General features: G+C 40.6%; 1 protein-coding gene across 2 annotated transcripts in view; it reads left to right on the top strand.

The window, feature by feature from the left end:
• Positions 1-2,738: 2,738 nt before the first annotated feature.
• Positions 2,739-17,421, top strand: part of EIF2B3 (eukaryotic translation initiation factor 2B subunit gamma) — a 150,945-nt gene continuing 136,262 nt past the window's right edge. The window contains exons 1-3 of one of the 2 annotated variants that reach the window (XM_060021235.1): positions 2,739-2,795; positions 8,453-8,609; positions 15,346-15,491. In XM_060021235.1, the coding sequence (XP_059877218.1) occupies positions 8,462-8,609; positions 15,346-15,491 (294 nt within the window). In that variant the 5' untranslated portion in view covers positions 2,739-2,795; positions 8,453-8,461. Of the gene's footprint in view, positions 2,847-8,452; positions 8,610-15,345; positions 15,492-17,421 lie in introns of both variants that reach the window. The other variant, XM_060021234.1, reaches the window with a different exon arrangement.

The following is a 17,421-nucleotide window of genomic DNA, read 5'->3' as shown; positions in this document are numbered from 1 at the left end:
GGTTCGTGCCCGGTCCGGGAAGATCCCACATGCCGCGGAGCGGCTAGGCCCGTGAGCCATGGCCGCTGAGCCTGCGCGTCCGGAGCCTGTGCTCCGTAACGGGAGAGGCCACAACGGTGAGAGGCCCGCGTACGGCAAAAAAAAAAAAAAAAAAAAAATGGATGACGGAACCTTCTTGTACTGTTGGTGGGAATGCAAATTGATACAGCCACTATGGAGAACAGTATGGAGGTTCCTTAAAAAGCTAAAAATAGCATTACCACATGACCCCACAATCCCACTACTGGGCATTCACCCAGAGAAAACCGTAATTCAAAAAGACACATGCACCCCAATGTTCATTGAAGCACTATTTACAATAGACAAGTCATGGAAGCAACCTAAATGCCCATCGACAGACGAATGGATAAAGAAGATGTGGTACATATATACAATGGAGTATTATTCAGCCATAAAAAGGAACGAAACTGGGTCATTTGTAGAGACGTGGATGGACCTAGAGACTGTCATACAGAGTGAAGTAAGTCAGAAAGAGAAAAACAAATATCGTATATTAACACATATATGTGGAATCTAGAAAAACGGTACAGATGAACTGGTTTGCAAGGAAGAAATAGAGACACAGATGTAGAGAACAAATATATGGACACCAAGGGGGGAAAGTGTGTGTGGGTGGTGGTGGGATGAATTGGGAGATTGGAATTGACATGTATACACTAACATGCATAAAAAAGATAACTAATAAGAACCTGCTGTATAAAAAATAAATAAAATTAAATTTTAAAAAATGGATGACAGGGTCTTCGCTGGTGACACGGTGGTTGGGAGTCTGCCTGCCGATTCAGGGGACGCAGGTTCGTGCCCTGGTCAGGGAGGATCCCACATGCCGCGGAGCGGCTGGGCCCGTGGGCCATGGCCACTGAGCCTGCGCGTCCGGAGCCTGTGCTCCGCAACGGGAGAGGCCACAACAGTGAGAGGCCCGCGTACCGCAAAAAAAAAAAAAAAAAAATGGATGACAGATATGAAGTTGAATGCTGTTCTTCCTTCATAACTAGTTCTTACCTCAAAACCATGCTATAATTCCCAAGGCTTCTGCTTGCTTGGGCTAATACCAAGGAAAGAGAGAATCTTGCTGCAGAAGGAAAGGGTAGTCAAGTTTCAGGTCTCTTGTGGCCAAATCAATCACTTCACCGCTCGGCTCCCTTTTACCAACTCAGTGTTTTGAGTTAAAACAAACAATTTTCCAATAACTCATCACCAGCATTCTAAAGTGAAGGAGAGGCAGGGCAAGGATAGGCTGGTTTTATGGATGTGGCTCAGGACTTTTTCTTAGTAAGTTCTAAGCTGAGCTCCTATTCTTCTGGCTGAAAGTCTGGGGAAAATTACAAGTCCTATCTTTCTCATTGGTTGTTGTATCCCCAGCATCTAGCATCTAAGATACTGGTTGGCACATATTAGGCACGCAAAAAATATTGTTGAATGAAGTCAAACTCGTTTATTTTTATTGCAGAAATTAGACTCTGCCTCCTAACTGGCAGGGAGCTAAGGCAACTCAAGATTTAAGAGATGGATAGAAAAAGAGGAAGCTTCCAAAAGATTTAAGAAATTGCAGGAATGTGTGTGTGAGAGAATGACCATTGTTCCTGCTGTCTAATGTAGTTTAGGGAATTCTCTGGTGGTCCTGTGGTTAGGACTCAGTGCTTTAACTGCCCTGGCCTGGCCTCAATCCCTGGTAAGATCCCCGCAAGCCACGCAGAAAAGAAAAAAAAAAAAAGAAAAAAAAAATCAGATAATGTAGCTTAACAATCTGTGTCAAAATTTACTGCTTAAAACAAATAAATATTTTATTATTATCTCTCACAACTGTTGGAGTCTAGACTCAGGTGTTTGAGTCATGGTAGAACTCCCCTGCTTCCAGGGAGTCTGTTCTCAACACAGCAACCAAAGTGATCCTTTTAAAAACTGTTACATCGCTGCTCCTCTGCATAATTCAAGGTCCTCACAACGGCCTACAAGACCCACAGGATCTGAATTCTTCACCCTCTTCCCCATTGCCTCTCTAGCCTCCTCTGCCATCATCCACTCTCACCCTGGCTTACTTTGCTTTAGCCATATTGGTCTCCTTGCTGTTCTTTGAACTTGCCATCTCTCTTCAGGGCCTTTGCACTTGCTGGCTAGTCTTCTGGGAAGGCTCTTACCCAAGATATACATTTGACTCACTCTCTCCAAGCCACTGTTCAGTGTCACCATCTCAATGAGATCTTCCCTAATCCCACACCCCCGAACAACTGTTTTGATGGCTACAAGTGGATGTTTTCCATACCATAATAGTCTGGTTCAGAAAGCCAACGCTGAGTCGCCACATTAGACCTCACTGGACATAGAAAACCTTGGCAATCCTTGGTGAGTTCTCCACTGGCTAGCCCCAAACCGCAGCTCCCAAAGAGCTCTCTTTTCGCAGAGTGGCTGTTGAGGCCAGGTCCTAGAAGGAGAACTGCCTGAAGGAAGAGGCTTTGACTAGTTCCCCTGCCCTGTGAGGGACGCTCAATGGGCCTTGGTGATGTGTGAACGAACGAAAAGGCTCAGGCGGCCCCGCCTCCCCGCCTCCTCCCCTCCTCCCCGCCGTGCCCTTCTCGGCCGGCATCTATCACTCGGTGCTCGTTCCTTCTCCGCGGGCCTGCCCAGTTCGTCCCATCGATCTGCCCGGCCATCGCGCGCCTGCGCCTTTGGGCTGTCAGTCGGCGGCGGCGTGGGGAGCCACGCGAGCGAGCGGTTGTGGTGCGCGGGGACGTGAGGTAAAGCTGCGGCTGGTGCGCTGCCAGGCTGCGCACGAGCTGGCTGGCGGGGTGAGTCGCGCGGTGGAGGCCGCCGGGCCTTGCTGCACCGGAGGGAGGCGGGCTCCTCGAGCCTGGTTAAGGAGGGCCTGAGCGGCTGGCGGGGGTGCAGAGTCTGAGTCGCCAGCTCGAGTGCCTGCCCGACCCGGCCTCAGAGCCAAGTGCCCGAACTAGAAGGAAGCTCGAGGAGAATCCGAGCCAGCCATCTCGTGCAACAGATGGGGAAACTGAGTTTCAGGGAGGGGAAGATCTGCTAGAAGTCACAGCAACTGAGCACCAGACCCAGGAGCAGACGCCCTGAGCACAGTGCCTAGTCTTTTACACTGAAGTCCTTCGTTCATTTATTCTGTTTTTGGTTGTTTAGGTGCAAGACAGTGAAATACAATAAGTTCTGGCTGAGAGATCAGTTATGATACGGTGTTTTATCTTACCAGTTTACAAAGGGAGAAGGCAGTGAGTGCTATGACGGAGGCAGGTCTGGGATGCCATAACACCCCCTTTAAAACTTGAGTGGCTAACGCGTCTTTGCCTTCATTCCCATCACCCAGAGTCGTGGTAGTGACACTGAGACATTTGACAGGCTGCCTGGTATCATGGATGGTTATGTTCGTGATTATCACCCAGAGCCTCATTGAGAGCAGGAACCTCTGTGAACCTAGTGACCTGGGTTCTAATGTTTGAGCTTGAGTCTTACCACGGGGTTGTTGTGAGGTTTACAGATGCTCATTCCACAGAGCACTGATTGAGTGCCTAGCATCTGACGGGAGTTGTGTCAAGTACTGGGGATACAGCAGTGACAGTCAAGGAACTCATAGGAAATAGATTTAAATAAATGCGCAACACAGCCTGTAAAGGTAGAGATGATCTGTACATAGTAGAGTGGAAGCAATTAAGGAGGAAAGATTTACTTCTCCAGGAGGGTGGGAACGGATAGGAATGGCTTTTTAGGCAAGGTGGTTCTTGAACTGAGTCTTAAAAGTCTAATAGGTGATTAAATACTAGGCACAGGAGAAAGGCAACCTAGGAGGCAAGAATAGCAATACAGGGACCAGAATTATGGTTCAGCTGGCACAGAAGGCTTCCATGACCTATCGAATATCAAACATAATGCTTGTCATGGGATTGACATTATTATGTGTGCTTTACATAGATTAACTCATTTAATATTTATAAATCTATGTGAAGTAGAAACTGTAATTATTCTCATCTTAGAAAATTAAGAAGACTGAGGTGGAGAAGTTATGTAGCTTGCCCTGGATCACACAGCTAATTCATGGTAGAACTAGAATTCAGACCCAGGCCGTCTAGCTTGAGGGCCTGTGAACTTAACCACCAGTCTCACGTCTAGAAACTGAGGACGCTGAGAGTTTTAAATGTCAGGCCCCTTGTTACTTCACCTGTAAGTGGCAGAACCAGAACTCAGACTCAGGTCTTTTGACACTTAAGGGTCCAGAGCTCTTTTCAACATAACATCAGATGTTATGGGAGTTATACAGTGCCAGATTGAAGTTAAATTCCAATCTGAGGCAGTGCCTGCTGGAATTGAAATTACTACATCTTAAAGTTGTGGATGTTGGGCAAGAGCCTTCACTTTGTGCTTGGGTGTACAGGGTGTGAGTGTTGTAGATTAGATACTGATGTGAGGAGCACAGGACTGATCACAATTACGGTAAAGGTGCAACATTATTTGCCAGTTTGGTGTTAAATAATTTTTTTTCTAAACATTGAATTTCACACTTGTTTTTGAAAGGTTACATCATTGGTTGTAAGTCAAAGAGTACTTTTATTTTAAATCAATAAGGATTTGTGATTTTTTTAACGTCTTTATTGGAGTATAATTGCTTTACAATGGTGTGTTAGTTTCTGCTGTATAACAAAGTGAATCAGCTATACATATATCCCCATATTCCTCCCTCTTACATCACCCTCCCACACTCCCTATGCCACCCCTCTAGGTGGACACAAAGCACCGAGCTGATCTCCCTGTGCTATGCGGCTGCTTCCCACTAGCTATCTATTTTACATTTGGTAGTGTATGTATGTCCATGCCACTCTCTCACTTTGTCCCAGCTTACCCTTCCTCCTCCCTGTGTCAACTCCATTCTCGATGTCTGCATGTTTATTCCTGTCCTGCCCTAGGTTCTTTAGAACCTTTCTTTTTTTTTTTTTTTTTTTTGCGGTACGCGGGCCTCTCACTGTTGTAGCCTCTCCCGTTGTGGAGCACAGGCTCCGGACGCGCAGGCTCAGCGGCCGTGGCTCACGGGCCCAGCCGCTCTGCGGCACCTGGAATCCTCCCGGACCGGGGCACGAACCCATGCCCCCTGCATCGGCAGGCAGACCCCCAACCACTGCGCCACCAGGGAAGGCCAGAACCTTTTTTTTAGATTCTATATATATATGTGTTAGCATACGGTATTTGTTTTTCTCTTTCTGACTTACTTCACTCTGTATGACAGACTCTAGGTCCATCCACCTCACTACAAATAACTCAATTTCATTTCTTTTTATGGCTGAGTAACATTCCATTGTATATATGTGCCACATCTTCTTTATCCATTCATCTGTCTATGGACACTTAGGTTGCTTCCATGTCCTGGCTATTGTAGGTAGAGCTGCAATGAACATTGTGGTACATGACTCTTTTTGAATGATGGTTTTCTCAGGATATATGCCCAGTAGTGGGATTGCTGGGTCATATGGTAGTTCTACTTTTAATTTTTTTTTTTTTTTTTTTTTTTTTTTTTTTTTGCGGTACGTGGGCCTCTCAGTGTTGTGGCCTGTCCCGTTGCGGAGCACAGGCTCAGCAGCCATGGCTCACGGGCCCAGCCGCTCCGCGGCATGTGGGATCTTCCCGGACCAGGGCACGAACCCATGTCCCCTGCACTGGCAGGCGGACTCTAAACCACTGCGCCACCAGGGAAGCCCTACTTTTAATTTTTTAAGGAACCTCCATATTGTTCTCCATAGTGACTGTGTCACTTTACATTCCCACCAACAGTGTAAGAGGGTTCCCTTATCTCCACACCCTCTCCAGCATTCACTGTTCGTAGATTTTTTGATGATGGCCATTATGACCGGTGTGAGGTGATATCTCATTAAAGTTTTGATTTGCATTTCTCTGATGATTAGTGATGTTGAGTATCCTTTCATGTGTTTGTTGGCAACCTGTATATCTTCTTTGGAGAAATGTCTGTTTGGGTCTTCTGCGCATTTTTGGATTGGGTTGTTTCTTTTTTTGATATTGAGCTACATGAGCTGCTTGTATATTTTGGAGATTAATCCTTTGTCAGTTGCTTCCTTTGCAAATATTTTCTCCCATTCTGAGGGTTGTCTTTTGGTCTTGTTTATGGTTTCCTTTGCTGTGCAAAAGCTTTGAAGTTTCATTAGGTCCCATTTGTTTATTTTTATTTCCATTTCTCTAGGAGGTGGGTCAAAAAGGATCTTGCTGTGATTTATGTCAGAGAGTGTCCTGCCTGTGTTTTCCTCTAAGAGTTTTATGGTGTCTGGCCTTACATTTAGGTCTTTAATCCATTTTGAGTTTATTTTTGTGTATGGTATTAGGGAGTGTTCTAATTTCATTCTTTTACATGTAGCTGTCCAGTTCCCCCAGCACCACTTATTGAAGAGGCTGTCTTTTCTCCACTGTATATTCTTGCCTCCTTTATCAAAAATAAGTTGACCATATGTGTGTGGGTTTATCTCTGCGCTTTCTATCCTGTTCCATTGATCTGTATTTCTATTTTTGTGCCAGTACCATATTGTCTTGATTACTGTAGCTTTGTAGTACAAAAGTCAGGGAGCCTGATTCCTCCAGCTCCGTTTTTCTTTCTCAAGATTGCTTTGGCTATTCGGGATCTTTTGTGTTTCCATACAAATTGTGAAATTTTTTGTTCTTGTTCTGTGAAAAATGTCATTGGTAATTTGATAGGGATTGCATTGAATCTGTAGATTGCTTCGGGTAGTATAGTCATTTTCACAATGTTGATTCTTCTAATCCAAGAACATGGTATATCTCTCCATCTGTTTGTATCATCTTTAATTTCTTTCATCAGTGTCTTATAGTTTTCTGCATACAGGTCTTTCTTTTCCTTAGGTAGGTTTATTCCTAGGTATTTTATTCTTTTTGTTGTAATGGTAAATGAGAGTGTTTCCTTAATTTCTCTTTCAGCTTTTTCATCATTTGTGTATAGAAATGCAAGAGATTTCTGTACATTAATTTTATATCCTGCTACTTTACCAAATTTATTGATTAGCTTTAGTAGTTTTCTGGTAGCATCTTTAGGATTCTCTATGTGTAGTGTCATGTCATCTGCAAACAGTGACAGTTTTACTTTTTCTTTTCCGAGTTGGATTCCTTTTATTTCTTTTTCTTCTCTGATTGCTGTGGCTAAAATTTCCAAACTATGTTGAATAATAGTGGTGAGAGTGGGCAACCGTGTCTTGTTCCTGATCTTAGTGGAAATGATTTCAGTTTCTCACCATTGAGGATGATGTTGGCTGTGGGTTTGTCATATACGGCCTTTATTATGTTGAGGTAAGTTCCCTCTATGCCTACTTTCTGGAGGGTTTTTATCATAAATGGGTGTTGAGTTTTGTCAGAAGCTTTTTCTGTATCTATTGATATGATCATATGGTTTTTCTCCTTTAATTTGTTAATATGGCTTATCACATTCATTGATTTGCGTATACTGAAGAATCCTTGCATTCCTGGTATAAAGCCCACTTGATCATGGTGTATGATCCTTTTAATGTGCTGTTGGATTCTGTTTGCTAGTATTTTGTTGAGGTTTTGATTTATGATCTTTTGTTGTGCCTCTCTTCTGTGGTAGCTGCTGTAAAGAGATTTTTTTGAATGTCAAACAGGTTCATTTATTACCTTGAGTGTGAAAAAAAGGAGTTAATTTGGTTTGTTTCTGCAATTGGGCTCTGCAAATCTAGGTTAAGATACAAGCCTACCTTTGTGTTTATAGTGATATCTTTCAAGTTGGGGGTAATGAGAAAATGGGAGCAAGTGGCTGGATTATTGGAAAATCTTAACTCATTTCACACTTTTCAGAGATCTAATGTGCTTGTATTTGTGCTGTTAATTCTAGTCAGAAGTTTAAAATTTTTTTCAAGGAATATGAACTCACATATCAGAAAACAAATTGGTAAACTCTTACTCCTTTAAGAGTCAGCTCAAGCATTACTTTCCTGTAAAACCTTCCATCTTTTCTAGGAAGACTTAGGTGTTACCATCACTATACATGCCTACTGCATCTTGGATGTATCCCTGCCATGGCATTAATGATAATGTACTGTAATTTATTCTATTTGTCTTCACTTAATTGTGAGCAACTCAAGAACAAGGGCCAGATTTTTTTTTTTCTTAATTCATATCCCTCCTCCAGCCCATCTCCCCAGGTTGGAGCTGAGAGTATATATCCGTGAGTAAGAGAATAGGATAAATGTGATGTTTATACTGCAGCTAAGGACCCTTTCTTATTCTGGTTACTGGAGTTGGAAATGATGTATTTGTCATAAGTGGATATCAATAACCTAACTAAAAATAGGATTAGTACTGTGTATGCTTTGATTTTTGTTACTTCTTTTTCTCTTGTTTTTCTCTGTGATTGCAGTTTGTAAAAATGGAATTTCAAGCAGTAGTAATGGCAGTTGGAGGGGGATCTCGGATGACAGACCTGACTTCCGGTATTCCCAAACCTCTGCTTCCAGTTGGGAACAAACCTTTAATTTGGTACCCATTGAATCTGCTTGAACGTATTGGATTTGAAGGTGAGTTATGGCAATGAGATGTACTCATAAAACTTTTAGGGTGTTTGATCCCAGTGATTTGTCAGTTTTATGAGGGTGAGACAGGATGAATGCAAGAAGACTAGGACTCAATGTTGGCTGGAGACTGGCCTCTTTAAATTAGGAACTCAGAAGTACTCTATCGCTGTGTGAAAAAGGTTGAGAAGATAGTGCTAAGTGTTACTTTTTTAGAGCTAGTCTCCACGGTGATCTAAGATGAACCCTGGAAGGATGTCAGAACATGATATGAGGAATACGAGTGCCTCATAGTCAGTACTTACTGAGAACCTGTATGTGCCAGGTAATATATTAAGCACTAGGGTACAGAATTGAAAATATTAACTCGGAACCTGATTTCTAGAACCTTAAAGTCTATTGGAAAGATACACATGTAAACAGATTATCATCGTGAAATGTGATAAATGTTATAACAGAGGCACATTATAAGTGCTTGTTATAAGGAAGTTGCTGTTTCTACTTGAGGGATTCAGAGAAGGCTTACAGAGTAGCTGACCCTTGAATTGGGTCTTGAAAAATAGATTACCAGGCCTACCAGTGTGGAGAGAGCATTCCATACAGAAGTAATAATGTATGCAGAGATAGAGTCATGATCAGCACAGCATGTTCTGGCAGCTACTTTTCATTTTATTTGGCTGTAATATCAAGTGTAAGGGGGGAGGAGTAGATGTAATGAGAGAAGTAAACAGGGATCATGCTATGAAGGGCCTTGTATTGCATGCTGATGAATGTAGATTTTTTTTCCTGAAAGCAGTGGGGAACCAGTGAAAGGCTTAAACCGAGGTTTAATATGGTTAAATTAGTGGGGGGTTTTTTTGTTTTTTTTTTTTTGCTGTACGCGGGCCTCTCACTGTTGTGGCCTCTCCCGTTGCGGAGCACAGGCTCCGGACGCGCAGGCCCAGCGGCCATGGCTCACGGGCCCAGCCGCTCCGCGGCACGTGGGATTCCCTCGGACCGGGGCACGAACCCGTGTCGCCTGCATCGGCAGGCGGACTCGCCACCAGGGAAGCCCTAAATTAGTGTTTTAACTATTCTAAGTCCTTTGCATCTTTATATAAATTTTAGAATCAGCTTATCAGTTTCTACAAAAAGTGTTGCTTCAGGGCTTCCCTGGTGGCGCAGTGGTTGAGAGTCCGCCTGCCGATTCAGGGGACACGGGTTCGTGCCCCGATCTGGGAAGATCCCACATGCCGTGGAGCGGCTGGGCCCCGTGAGCCATGGCCGCTGAGCCTGCGCGTCCGGAGCCTGTGCTCCGCAACGGGAGAGGCCACAACAGTGAGAGGCCCGCGTACAGCAAAAAAAAAAAAAAAAAAAAAAAGGTTGCTTTAATTTTGATTGAGATTGAATTGAATCCATAAATCAGTAGGAAGAGAATTCACATCGTCATAATATTGAGTCTTCTGATCCAGGAGCGTGGTATATCTCTCCATTTATTTAGGTCTTTTGTAATTGCTCTCAACAGTGTTTTATAGTTTTCAGTGTATAGGACTTGCACATATTTTGTTAGATTTATTTCTAAGTAGTTGATATTTTTGATGTTATCATAAATGGTAATTATTCCAGTTTCCAGTAGTTTGTTGCTAGTACATAAAAATACAGTTTCTTTATGCTGACCTTGCATCCTGTAACTTTTCTAAATACACTTATTATTAATTCTTGTAGCTTTTTGTAGATTCCTTAGGATTTTCTACCGTTTGACCTTTATAGGTCAAACTGTAGACATTGACATTTATAGACATTACACCCAGTAAAGGAGAATGCACATCCTTTTCAAGTGCTAAGAACCTTTACCAAAATAGACCATATTTTTAAAAATAAAACAGGTCTCAGTAAATTTATAAAGATTAAAATCATACAAAATATATTCTCTGACCACAGTAGAGTTAAATTAGAAATCAATAACAGAGAGGTATCAAGAGAATCCCTAAGTATTTGGAAATTAAACCACATATTTCTACATAACCCAAAGAAGAAACCACAAGGGAAATTTTTAAAAAAATTTTTATTGTAGGATAGTTGATTTACAACGTTGTGTTAGTTTCAGGTGTACAGCAAAGTGAATCAGTTATACATATATACATTCTTTTTTTTAGATTCTTTTCCCATATAGGCCATTATAGAGAATTGAGTTCCCTGTGTTACACAGTAGGTTCTTATTAGTTATCTATTTTATATGTAGTAGTGTGTCTATGTCAATCCCAATCTCCCAGTTTTACCCCCCCATCCCCTTGGTTTTCTACATCTGTGACTCTACTTCTGTTTTGTAACTAAGTTCATTCGTACCCTTTTTTTAGATTCCACATATAAGCGATATCATATGATATTTGTCTTTCTGTGTCTGACTTCACTCAGTATGACAATCTCTAGGTCTATCCATGTTGCTGCAAATGGCATTATTTTGTTCTTTTTTATGGCTGACTAATATTCCATTGTATATATGTACCACATCTTCTTTATCCATTCCTCTGTTGATGGATATTTAGGTTGCTTCCATGTCCTGGCTATTGTACATAGTGCTGCAGTGAACATTGGGGTGCATGTATCTTTTCAAATTATTGTTTTCTCCGAGTATATGCCTAGGAGTGGGATTGCTGGGTCATATAGTAGTTCTATTTTTAGGTTTTTTTTTTTTTTTTGAGGTACGCGGGCCTCTCACTGCTGTGGCCTCCCCCGTTGCGGAGCACAGGCTCCGGATGCGCAGGCTCAGCAGCCATGGCTCACAGGCCCAGCCGCTCCGCGGCATGTGGAATCTTCCCGGACCGGGGCATGAACACGTGTACCCTGCATCGGCAGGCAGACTCTCAACCACTGTGCCACCAGGGAAGCCCTATTTTTAGTTTTTTAAGGAACTTGCATACTGTTCTCCATAGTGGTTGTATCAATTTACATTCCCATCAACAGTGTAGGAGGGTTCCCTTTTCTCCACACCCTGTCCAGCATCTATTGTTTGTAGATTTTTTGATGATGGCCATTCTGACCAGTGTGAGGTGATACCTCATTGTAGTTTTGATTTGCATTTCTTTAATAATTAGTGATGTTGAGCATCTTTTCATGTGCTTGTTGGCCATCTGACCACAAGGGAAATTAGAAAATATTTTGAACTTACTGAAAATAAAATTTCAGTATATTAAAATTTGAGGGATATAGCTAAAGCAATGATTAGAGAAAAATTTTTAGCATTAAGCACTCTGTTAGAAAAGAAAAAAGTGTCTCAAATTATCATCTAAGCTTCTACTCTGACAAGCTGGAAAAAGAGGAGCAAATGAAACCCAAATAAGTAGAAAAAAGGAAATAAAAATAATAAGAGCAGAAATAAATGAAATAGAAACCAAAAGTGTTAGAGAAGATCAGTAAAACCAGACGATGGGGTGGTTTTTTGAAAAAAATCAATAAAATTATTAAATTTTAATTAGACTGATCAGAAAAAGGAGAGAAAACACAAATTGTTAATAACAGGAATGAGAGAGGGAACATCACTACAGATCCTATAGACATTAAAAAGATAATGAGCAGGGGAGTTACCTGGTGGTCTAATGGTTAGGATTTGGTGCTTTCACTGCTGTGGCCCAGGTTCAATCCCTGGTCTGGGATCTGAGTTCCCACAGCCATGCAGTGCAGCCAAAAAAACAAACAAAAAAGATAGTAAGTAAATATTGTGAACAACTTTATGGTGATAAATTTGACAACTCAGATTTTTTAAAAAATTGCTTTGGAAGCTTTGTGAAGAATCAGTGTGGAGGAGTTAAGACTAGAAGCAGGGATATGAATTAGGAGATTGTTACCAAAGTCCACACTAGCAATGAAGAGGGTCTGAGCCAAGGCATTTAGCACTAAGGATGGAGAAGAAGGACCATCTGAAAAAGTTGTTGATTAATGGGGATGGGTAGCAGAAAGAAAGGGAAGATTCCTTCTACTTTTTGCTTGGGTAACTAGGTGGGTAACTAGGTAATAGGAAAGGGAATATGGGACAAGGAACAGGTTTTTTGTTTTTTTGTTTTTCATTTCAGGTGACTTTTATTTTTTTAAATTAATTTTTATTGGAATATAGTTGCTTTACAATGTTGTGTTAGTTTCTGCTGTACAGCAAAGTGAATCAGTTGTATGTATACATATATCCCCTCTTTTTTTGGATTTCCTTCCCATTTAGGTCACCATAGAGCACTGAGTAGAGTTCCCTGTGCTATACAGTAGGTTCTCATTAGTTTTCTATTTTATGCATAGTAGTGTATATATGTCAATCCCAATTTCCCAGTTCATCCCACCGCCCCCTTCCCCCCTTGGTGTCCATACGTTTGTTCTTTACACCTGTGTCTCTATTTCTGCTTTGCGTGTAAGTTCATCTGTATCATTTTTCTAGATTCCACGTATAAGCAATATTATACGACATTTGTTTTTCTCTTTCTGACTTACTTCACTCTATATGACAGTCTCTAGGTCTATCCACGTCTCTGCAAATGGCACAATTTCGTTCCTATTTATGGCTGAGTAATATTCCATTGTATGTATGTACCACATCTTCTTTATCGTTCCTCTGTTGATGGACATTTAGGTTGCTTCCCAAGGAACAGGTTTGAGCGAAGACAATGAGTTTGGCTTTGGCCACAATGAGTTTGAGGTGTTCTATAGTTAGATATAGCAAATCAGAATACCAGATGGAGGTGGTGCCAGATCCTGGGCCCCAGGGTTGTGATCCAGTGTTTATTCCACTCATACCTTCTTGAGATAGACCCATGAACACTTCTTTGCAGTAGTCTGTATGACATTGACCTTAAGAGAGGTGTTTTATTTTTTTAATAAAACATTTTAAAAAACATTTATTTTAATAAAATAAAAATATTTATTCGGTTGTGCTGGGTCTTAGTTGTGGCTCACGGGCTCCTTAGTTGTGGCATACGAATGTAAACTCTTAGTTGCAGCATGCATGTGGGATCTAGTTCCCTGACCAGGAGTCGAACCTGGGCCCCCTGCATTGGGAGCGCGGAGTCTTAACCACTGCGCCAACAGGGAAGTCCCAAAGAGATGTGTTTTAGAAAAGGTTTTCTCTTTAGATCTCAGTCTTACAGGTGAAGGACACATCTTAATACACTTTTAAATATACTACTTCCCTGTAGTAAGTTCTTATGGATTTGTCATCTATAACTTTTTTTTTTTCACTTTTGCTATATATCTTTAGTTATGCTTGGTGATGACCTTTTGTGGTATATAGAAAATTCCTTCTCACTGAGGCTCAGTCAGAATTTGGAGAATGTCTCCTAAATATGGGATTCTTTAGTTGAACAGTAAACTCTATGTTCACTCTGTTCATGTTGTTTGTGATTTTAGGGAAGTTAACATAGCCCCGCTTAGCATTAGTCTCTCTCCATACGGAAGATTCCTGGTCCAATTATGAGACTGACTGTCCCGTGTTTATAGTTACTCCCTTCACTCTACCTAAAATGTCCTCTCCAACCTATGGAAGTGTCACCTTCTCTTTGAAATCACAAAGAGTTTTAATCACAAACAGTTTTAATCAGAGCATAATCATCCTCTATGCTTTCATCACACTTTGTTTTTCTATCTCAGTACCTCTCAAGGCCTGCTTTATGCTGTAGTTAGTGGCATGGGAGACTGATCTCCCTGAGAGCAGGTACTGTGTCTAATTCATCTTTGTAACATCAGCATTTTATGTACAGTATGAACTAAAGAAATTTTTGTTGGACTTGAATTCATCATGGCCTGCCTCAGAGGCGATCCCTTCCATGAAGCCTTCCTTAATTAATCATTTCCATGTCTAATTTTTCCATATTACGTTTCTTAAGAATGGGAACCATGTTTAGTTCATTTCTGAATTCTCAGTGCCTATTTGTCCTTTACATATTAAATGTATTTGTACTTATTGGTTGAATGAGTGAGTTAATGACTGAAAGAAAGCCAAATGGGGAAAGGAAGAAAGTGAGAAGGAAAGAAGAAAGGTTAAATGATTTGAAAAAGAAAGAGGAAGAAAGAAGGGAAGAAAATAGAAAAGAGAATGATTATAGTGAAAGGGAGAGATAATTGAGCACGATCATGGAACAAGTAGTGGAAATTGTTACACTTTAGAGGTGCTAAAATCTGATCTTCAGATATCAGCAACACATGTTATATTGCAGTGGGTTATATTACCCTGCCAAAGATCCATGACAAAACCCCAAGTTTTCTGTCATTAATTGATAGCTACCAGGATAAGGTGAAGGCATCTATTACGTGGAAACTGCCTGTTACTGGGTTCATTGTGATCCTCAGTGAAGCACTAACGGCTGTCTGATGGAGAGTGGTGATAGCTCTTTCTTTGGAGTGAATGAAGAGTTAAAATGTGATCCTATTTGTATATGCTTTGATAAATGCTCTTCTAAATTCTTTACATCAGGAAGAAGTGGTGTGTAATGTATTAGTTAAAGCATGGGCTCTAATCATACAGACGCGAGTTTTATCTTAGATCTCGTTTACTAGTTTTAGTACCCTGAACAAAGTCACTTCATTTCTTTTACTCCAAGTTTTCTCATTCGTAACATGTGATTGCTGTAAGAATTAACTGAGAGAATGCACGTAAAATACGTTGAAAAGTCTCAATAATATTAGCTGTTATTACTAAATCTAGAAACAGACCAAATCTAATTGAAAAAGTGTAACCATTGTCTAAATGAATGAGAGTTTTTCCTTCTTTTTTTCTTTCATGCTATAGAAGTCATTGTCATTACCACCAGGGATGTCCAAAAGGCTCTGTGTGCAGACTTCAAGATGAAAATGAAGCTAGATATTGTGTGGATTCCTGATGAAGCTGACATGGGAACTGCAGATTCTCTGCGCCACATATATCAGAAACTTAAGGTGAAAAACTATTTCTTGATTTTTATTGTTCATTGAAGATAAATATCATCTTATGTTTTCCCAATGCATTGCAGTTTACAGTGCTTTTTTTCCTTAATATTTTATTTTTTATTTTGTTTTATTTATTTATTTATTTTGGCTCCATTGGGTCTTTGCTGCTGTGCGCAGGCTTTTCTCTAGTTGTGGCGAGTGGGGGCTACTCTTCGTTGCGGTGCAAGGGCTTCTCATTGCAGTGGCTTCTCTTGTTGCGGAGCATGGGCTTTAGGCATGTGGGCTCAGTAGCTGTGGCTTTTGGGCTCTACAGCGCAGGTTCAGTAGTTGTGGTGCACAGGCTTAGTTGCTCCGCGGCATGTGGGATCTTCCAGAACTGGGGATCTAACCCATGTCCCCTGCCTTGGCAGGCGGATTCTTAACCACTGCACCACCAGGGAACTCCCTACAGTGCATTTTAAAAAATATATTCTTGCATCACATTCTTTCTTGCCCATGTTTCAACTGCTTTTTAGTTTGGTTACTAGTGAAGATTTAGACAGTTGTTACAGTCACTAGTTTCCAATATTTTTCAGTCATAGTACATCTTTATAAAAAAATATACTTCAAATATACTTCAAAAGATTCCATTTATATAAAGTTCCTGAATAAGCAAAACTAATATATAGTAATAGAAATCAGACCAGCAGTTGACACTGCAGATGAGGGATCGACTGGAAAGAAGTACGAAGAAACTTTCAAAAATTTCAGCTCCCCCACATGATAATATTTGAATGTTTAGTCTCCTTTGATTAAGAAATTAACACGGGTCTATGGATATGAGGGTACAGTCTCCCCAGTGGCCTGTGGCCCATAAACTGAGAAAGATCCACTGTCAGTTGTTCTCAAATTGATGTCCTTTGGAAAAAATTCATTCTGTGTGATAATGTTGCTATCTTACTTGAGTTGGGGGGCAAAATTTCTCCTACTATTTCTAGTGACTGCAAACAGATGTATTATTATTTTCAACCTACCTGTGCACTAAAGAACAAAAAATTAATGCAGATATGTACACAGCCTTTCCTTCCCTTTATTGGGGAATAATTTACACACAGTAGAATACACAGGTATTATATAGTTCAATGAGTTTTGACAATTATATATACCCAGGTTATCATTATCCAAATCTAGAACATTTTCATCACCTCTCAAAGTTCCTTTGTGCTTTATTTTAGTCAATCCTGCACCTTTAGAGTCAACTGCTGTTCTGATTTCTATCACCATATATTAATTTTGCTTGTTCATGAACTAGGTATAAATGAAATCATATAATTTTATTCTGGTTTATTTTGTTCAGCATAATATTTTTCAAATTCATTCATATGATTGCAGGTATAACTAGTTCTTGTTTATTGCTGAGTAGTAGTCCATTGAATAAATATACCACTATTTACCCATTTTTCTGTTGATGGTCATTTGGATTGTTTCTAATTTTTAGATATTATGAATAAAGCAGTTATGAATATTGTTCTGCAGGTTTTTTTGTAAAAATATTATAGGTTATAGGGTTTACTTTATTGCAAACTGCCAAATAGTTTTCTAAGTGGTTTGTACATTTTACACTTCATCAGCAATGTATAAGAATTGTACTTGCTTCACATCTTCATCAACACTTGGTATTATCAGTCTTTTTAATCTTAACCATTCTAGTGTGTGTTATGTACCACTATCTCATTGTGGGTGTTTTTTTTAATAACTATGTTTATTCTTTTTTTAATGATATTTTGTTTATTTATTTTATTTATTAGTTTTGGCTGCGTTGGTTCTTCATTGCTGCATGTGGGCTTTCTGTAGTTGCGACGAGCGGGGGCTACTCTTTGTTGCAGTGCGCAGGCTTCTCGTTGCTGTGGCTTCTCTTGTTGTAGAGCATGGGCTCTAGGCGCACGGACTTCAGTAGTTG

Source organism: Delphinus delphis, chromosome 1 (assembly GCF_949987515.2).
Source record: "Delphinus delphis chromosome 1, mDelDel1.2, whole genome shotgun sequence".
Lineage (NCBI taxonomy): Eukaryota > Metazoa > Chordata > Mammalia > Artiodactyla > Delphinidae > Delphinus > Delphinus delphis.
The sequence above is the reverse complement of the archived record's forward strand: the minus strand, read 5'-3'. Positions and strand labels throughout refer to the sequence as shown.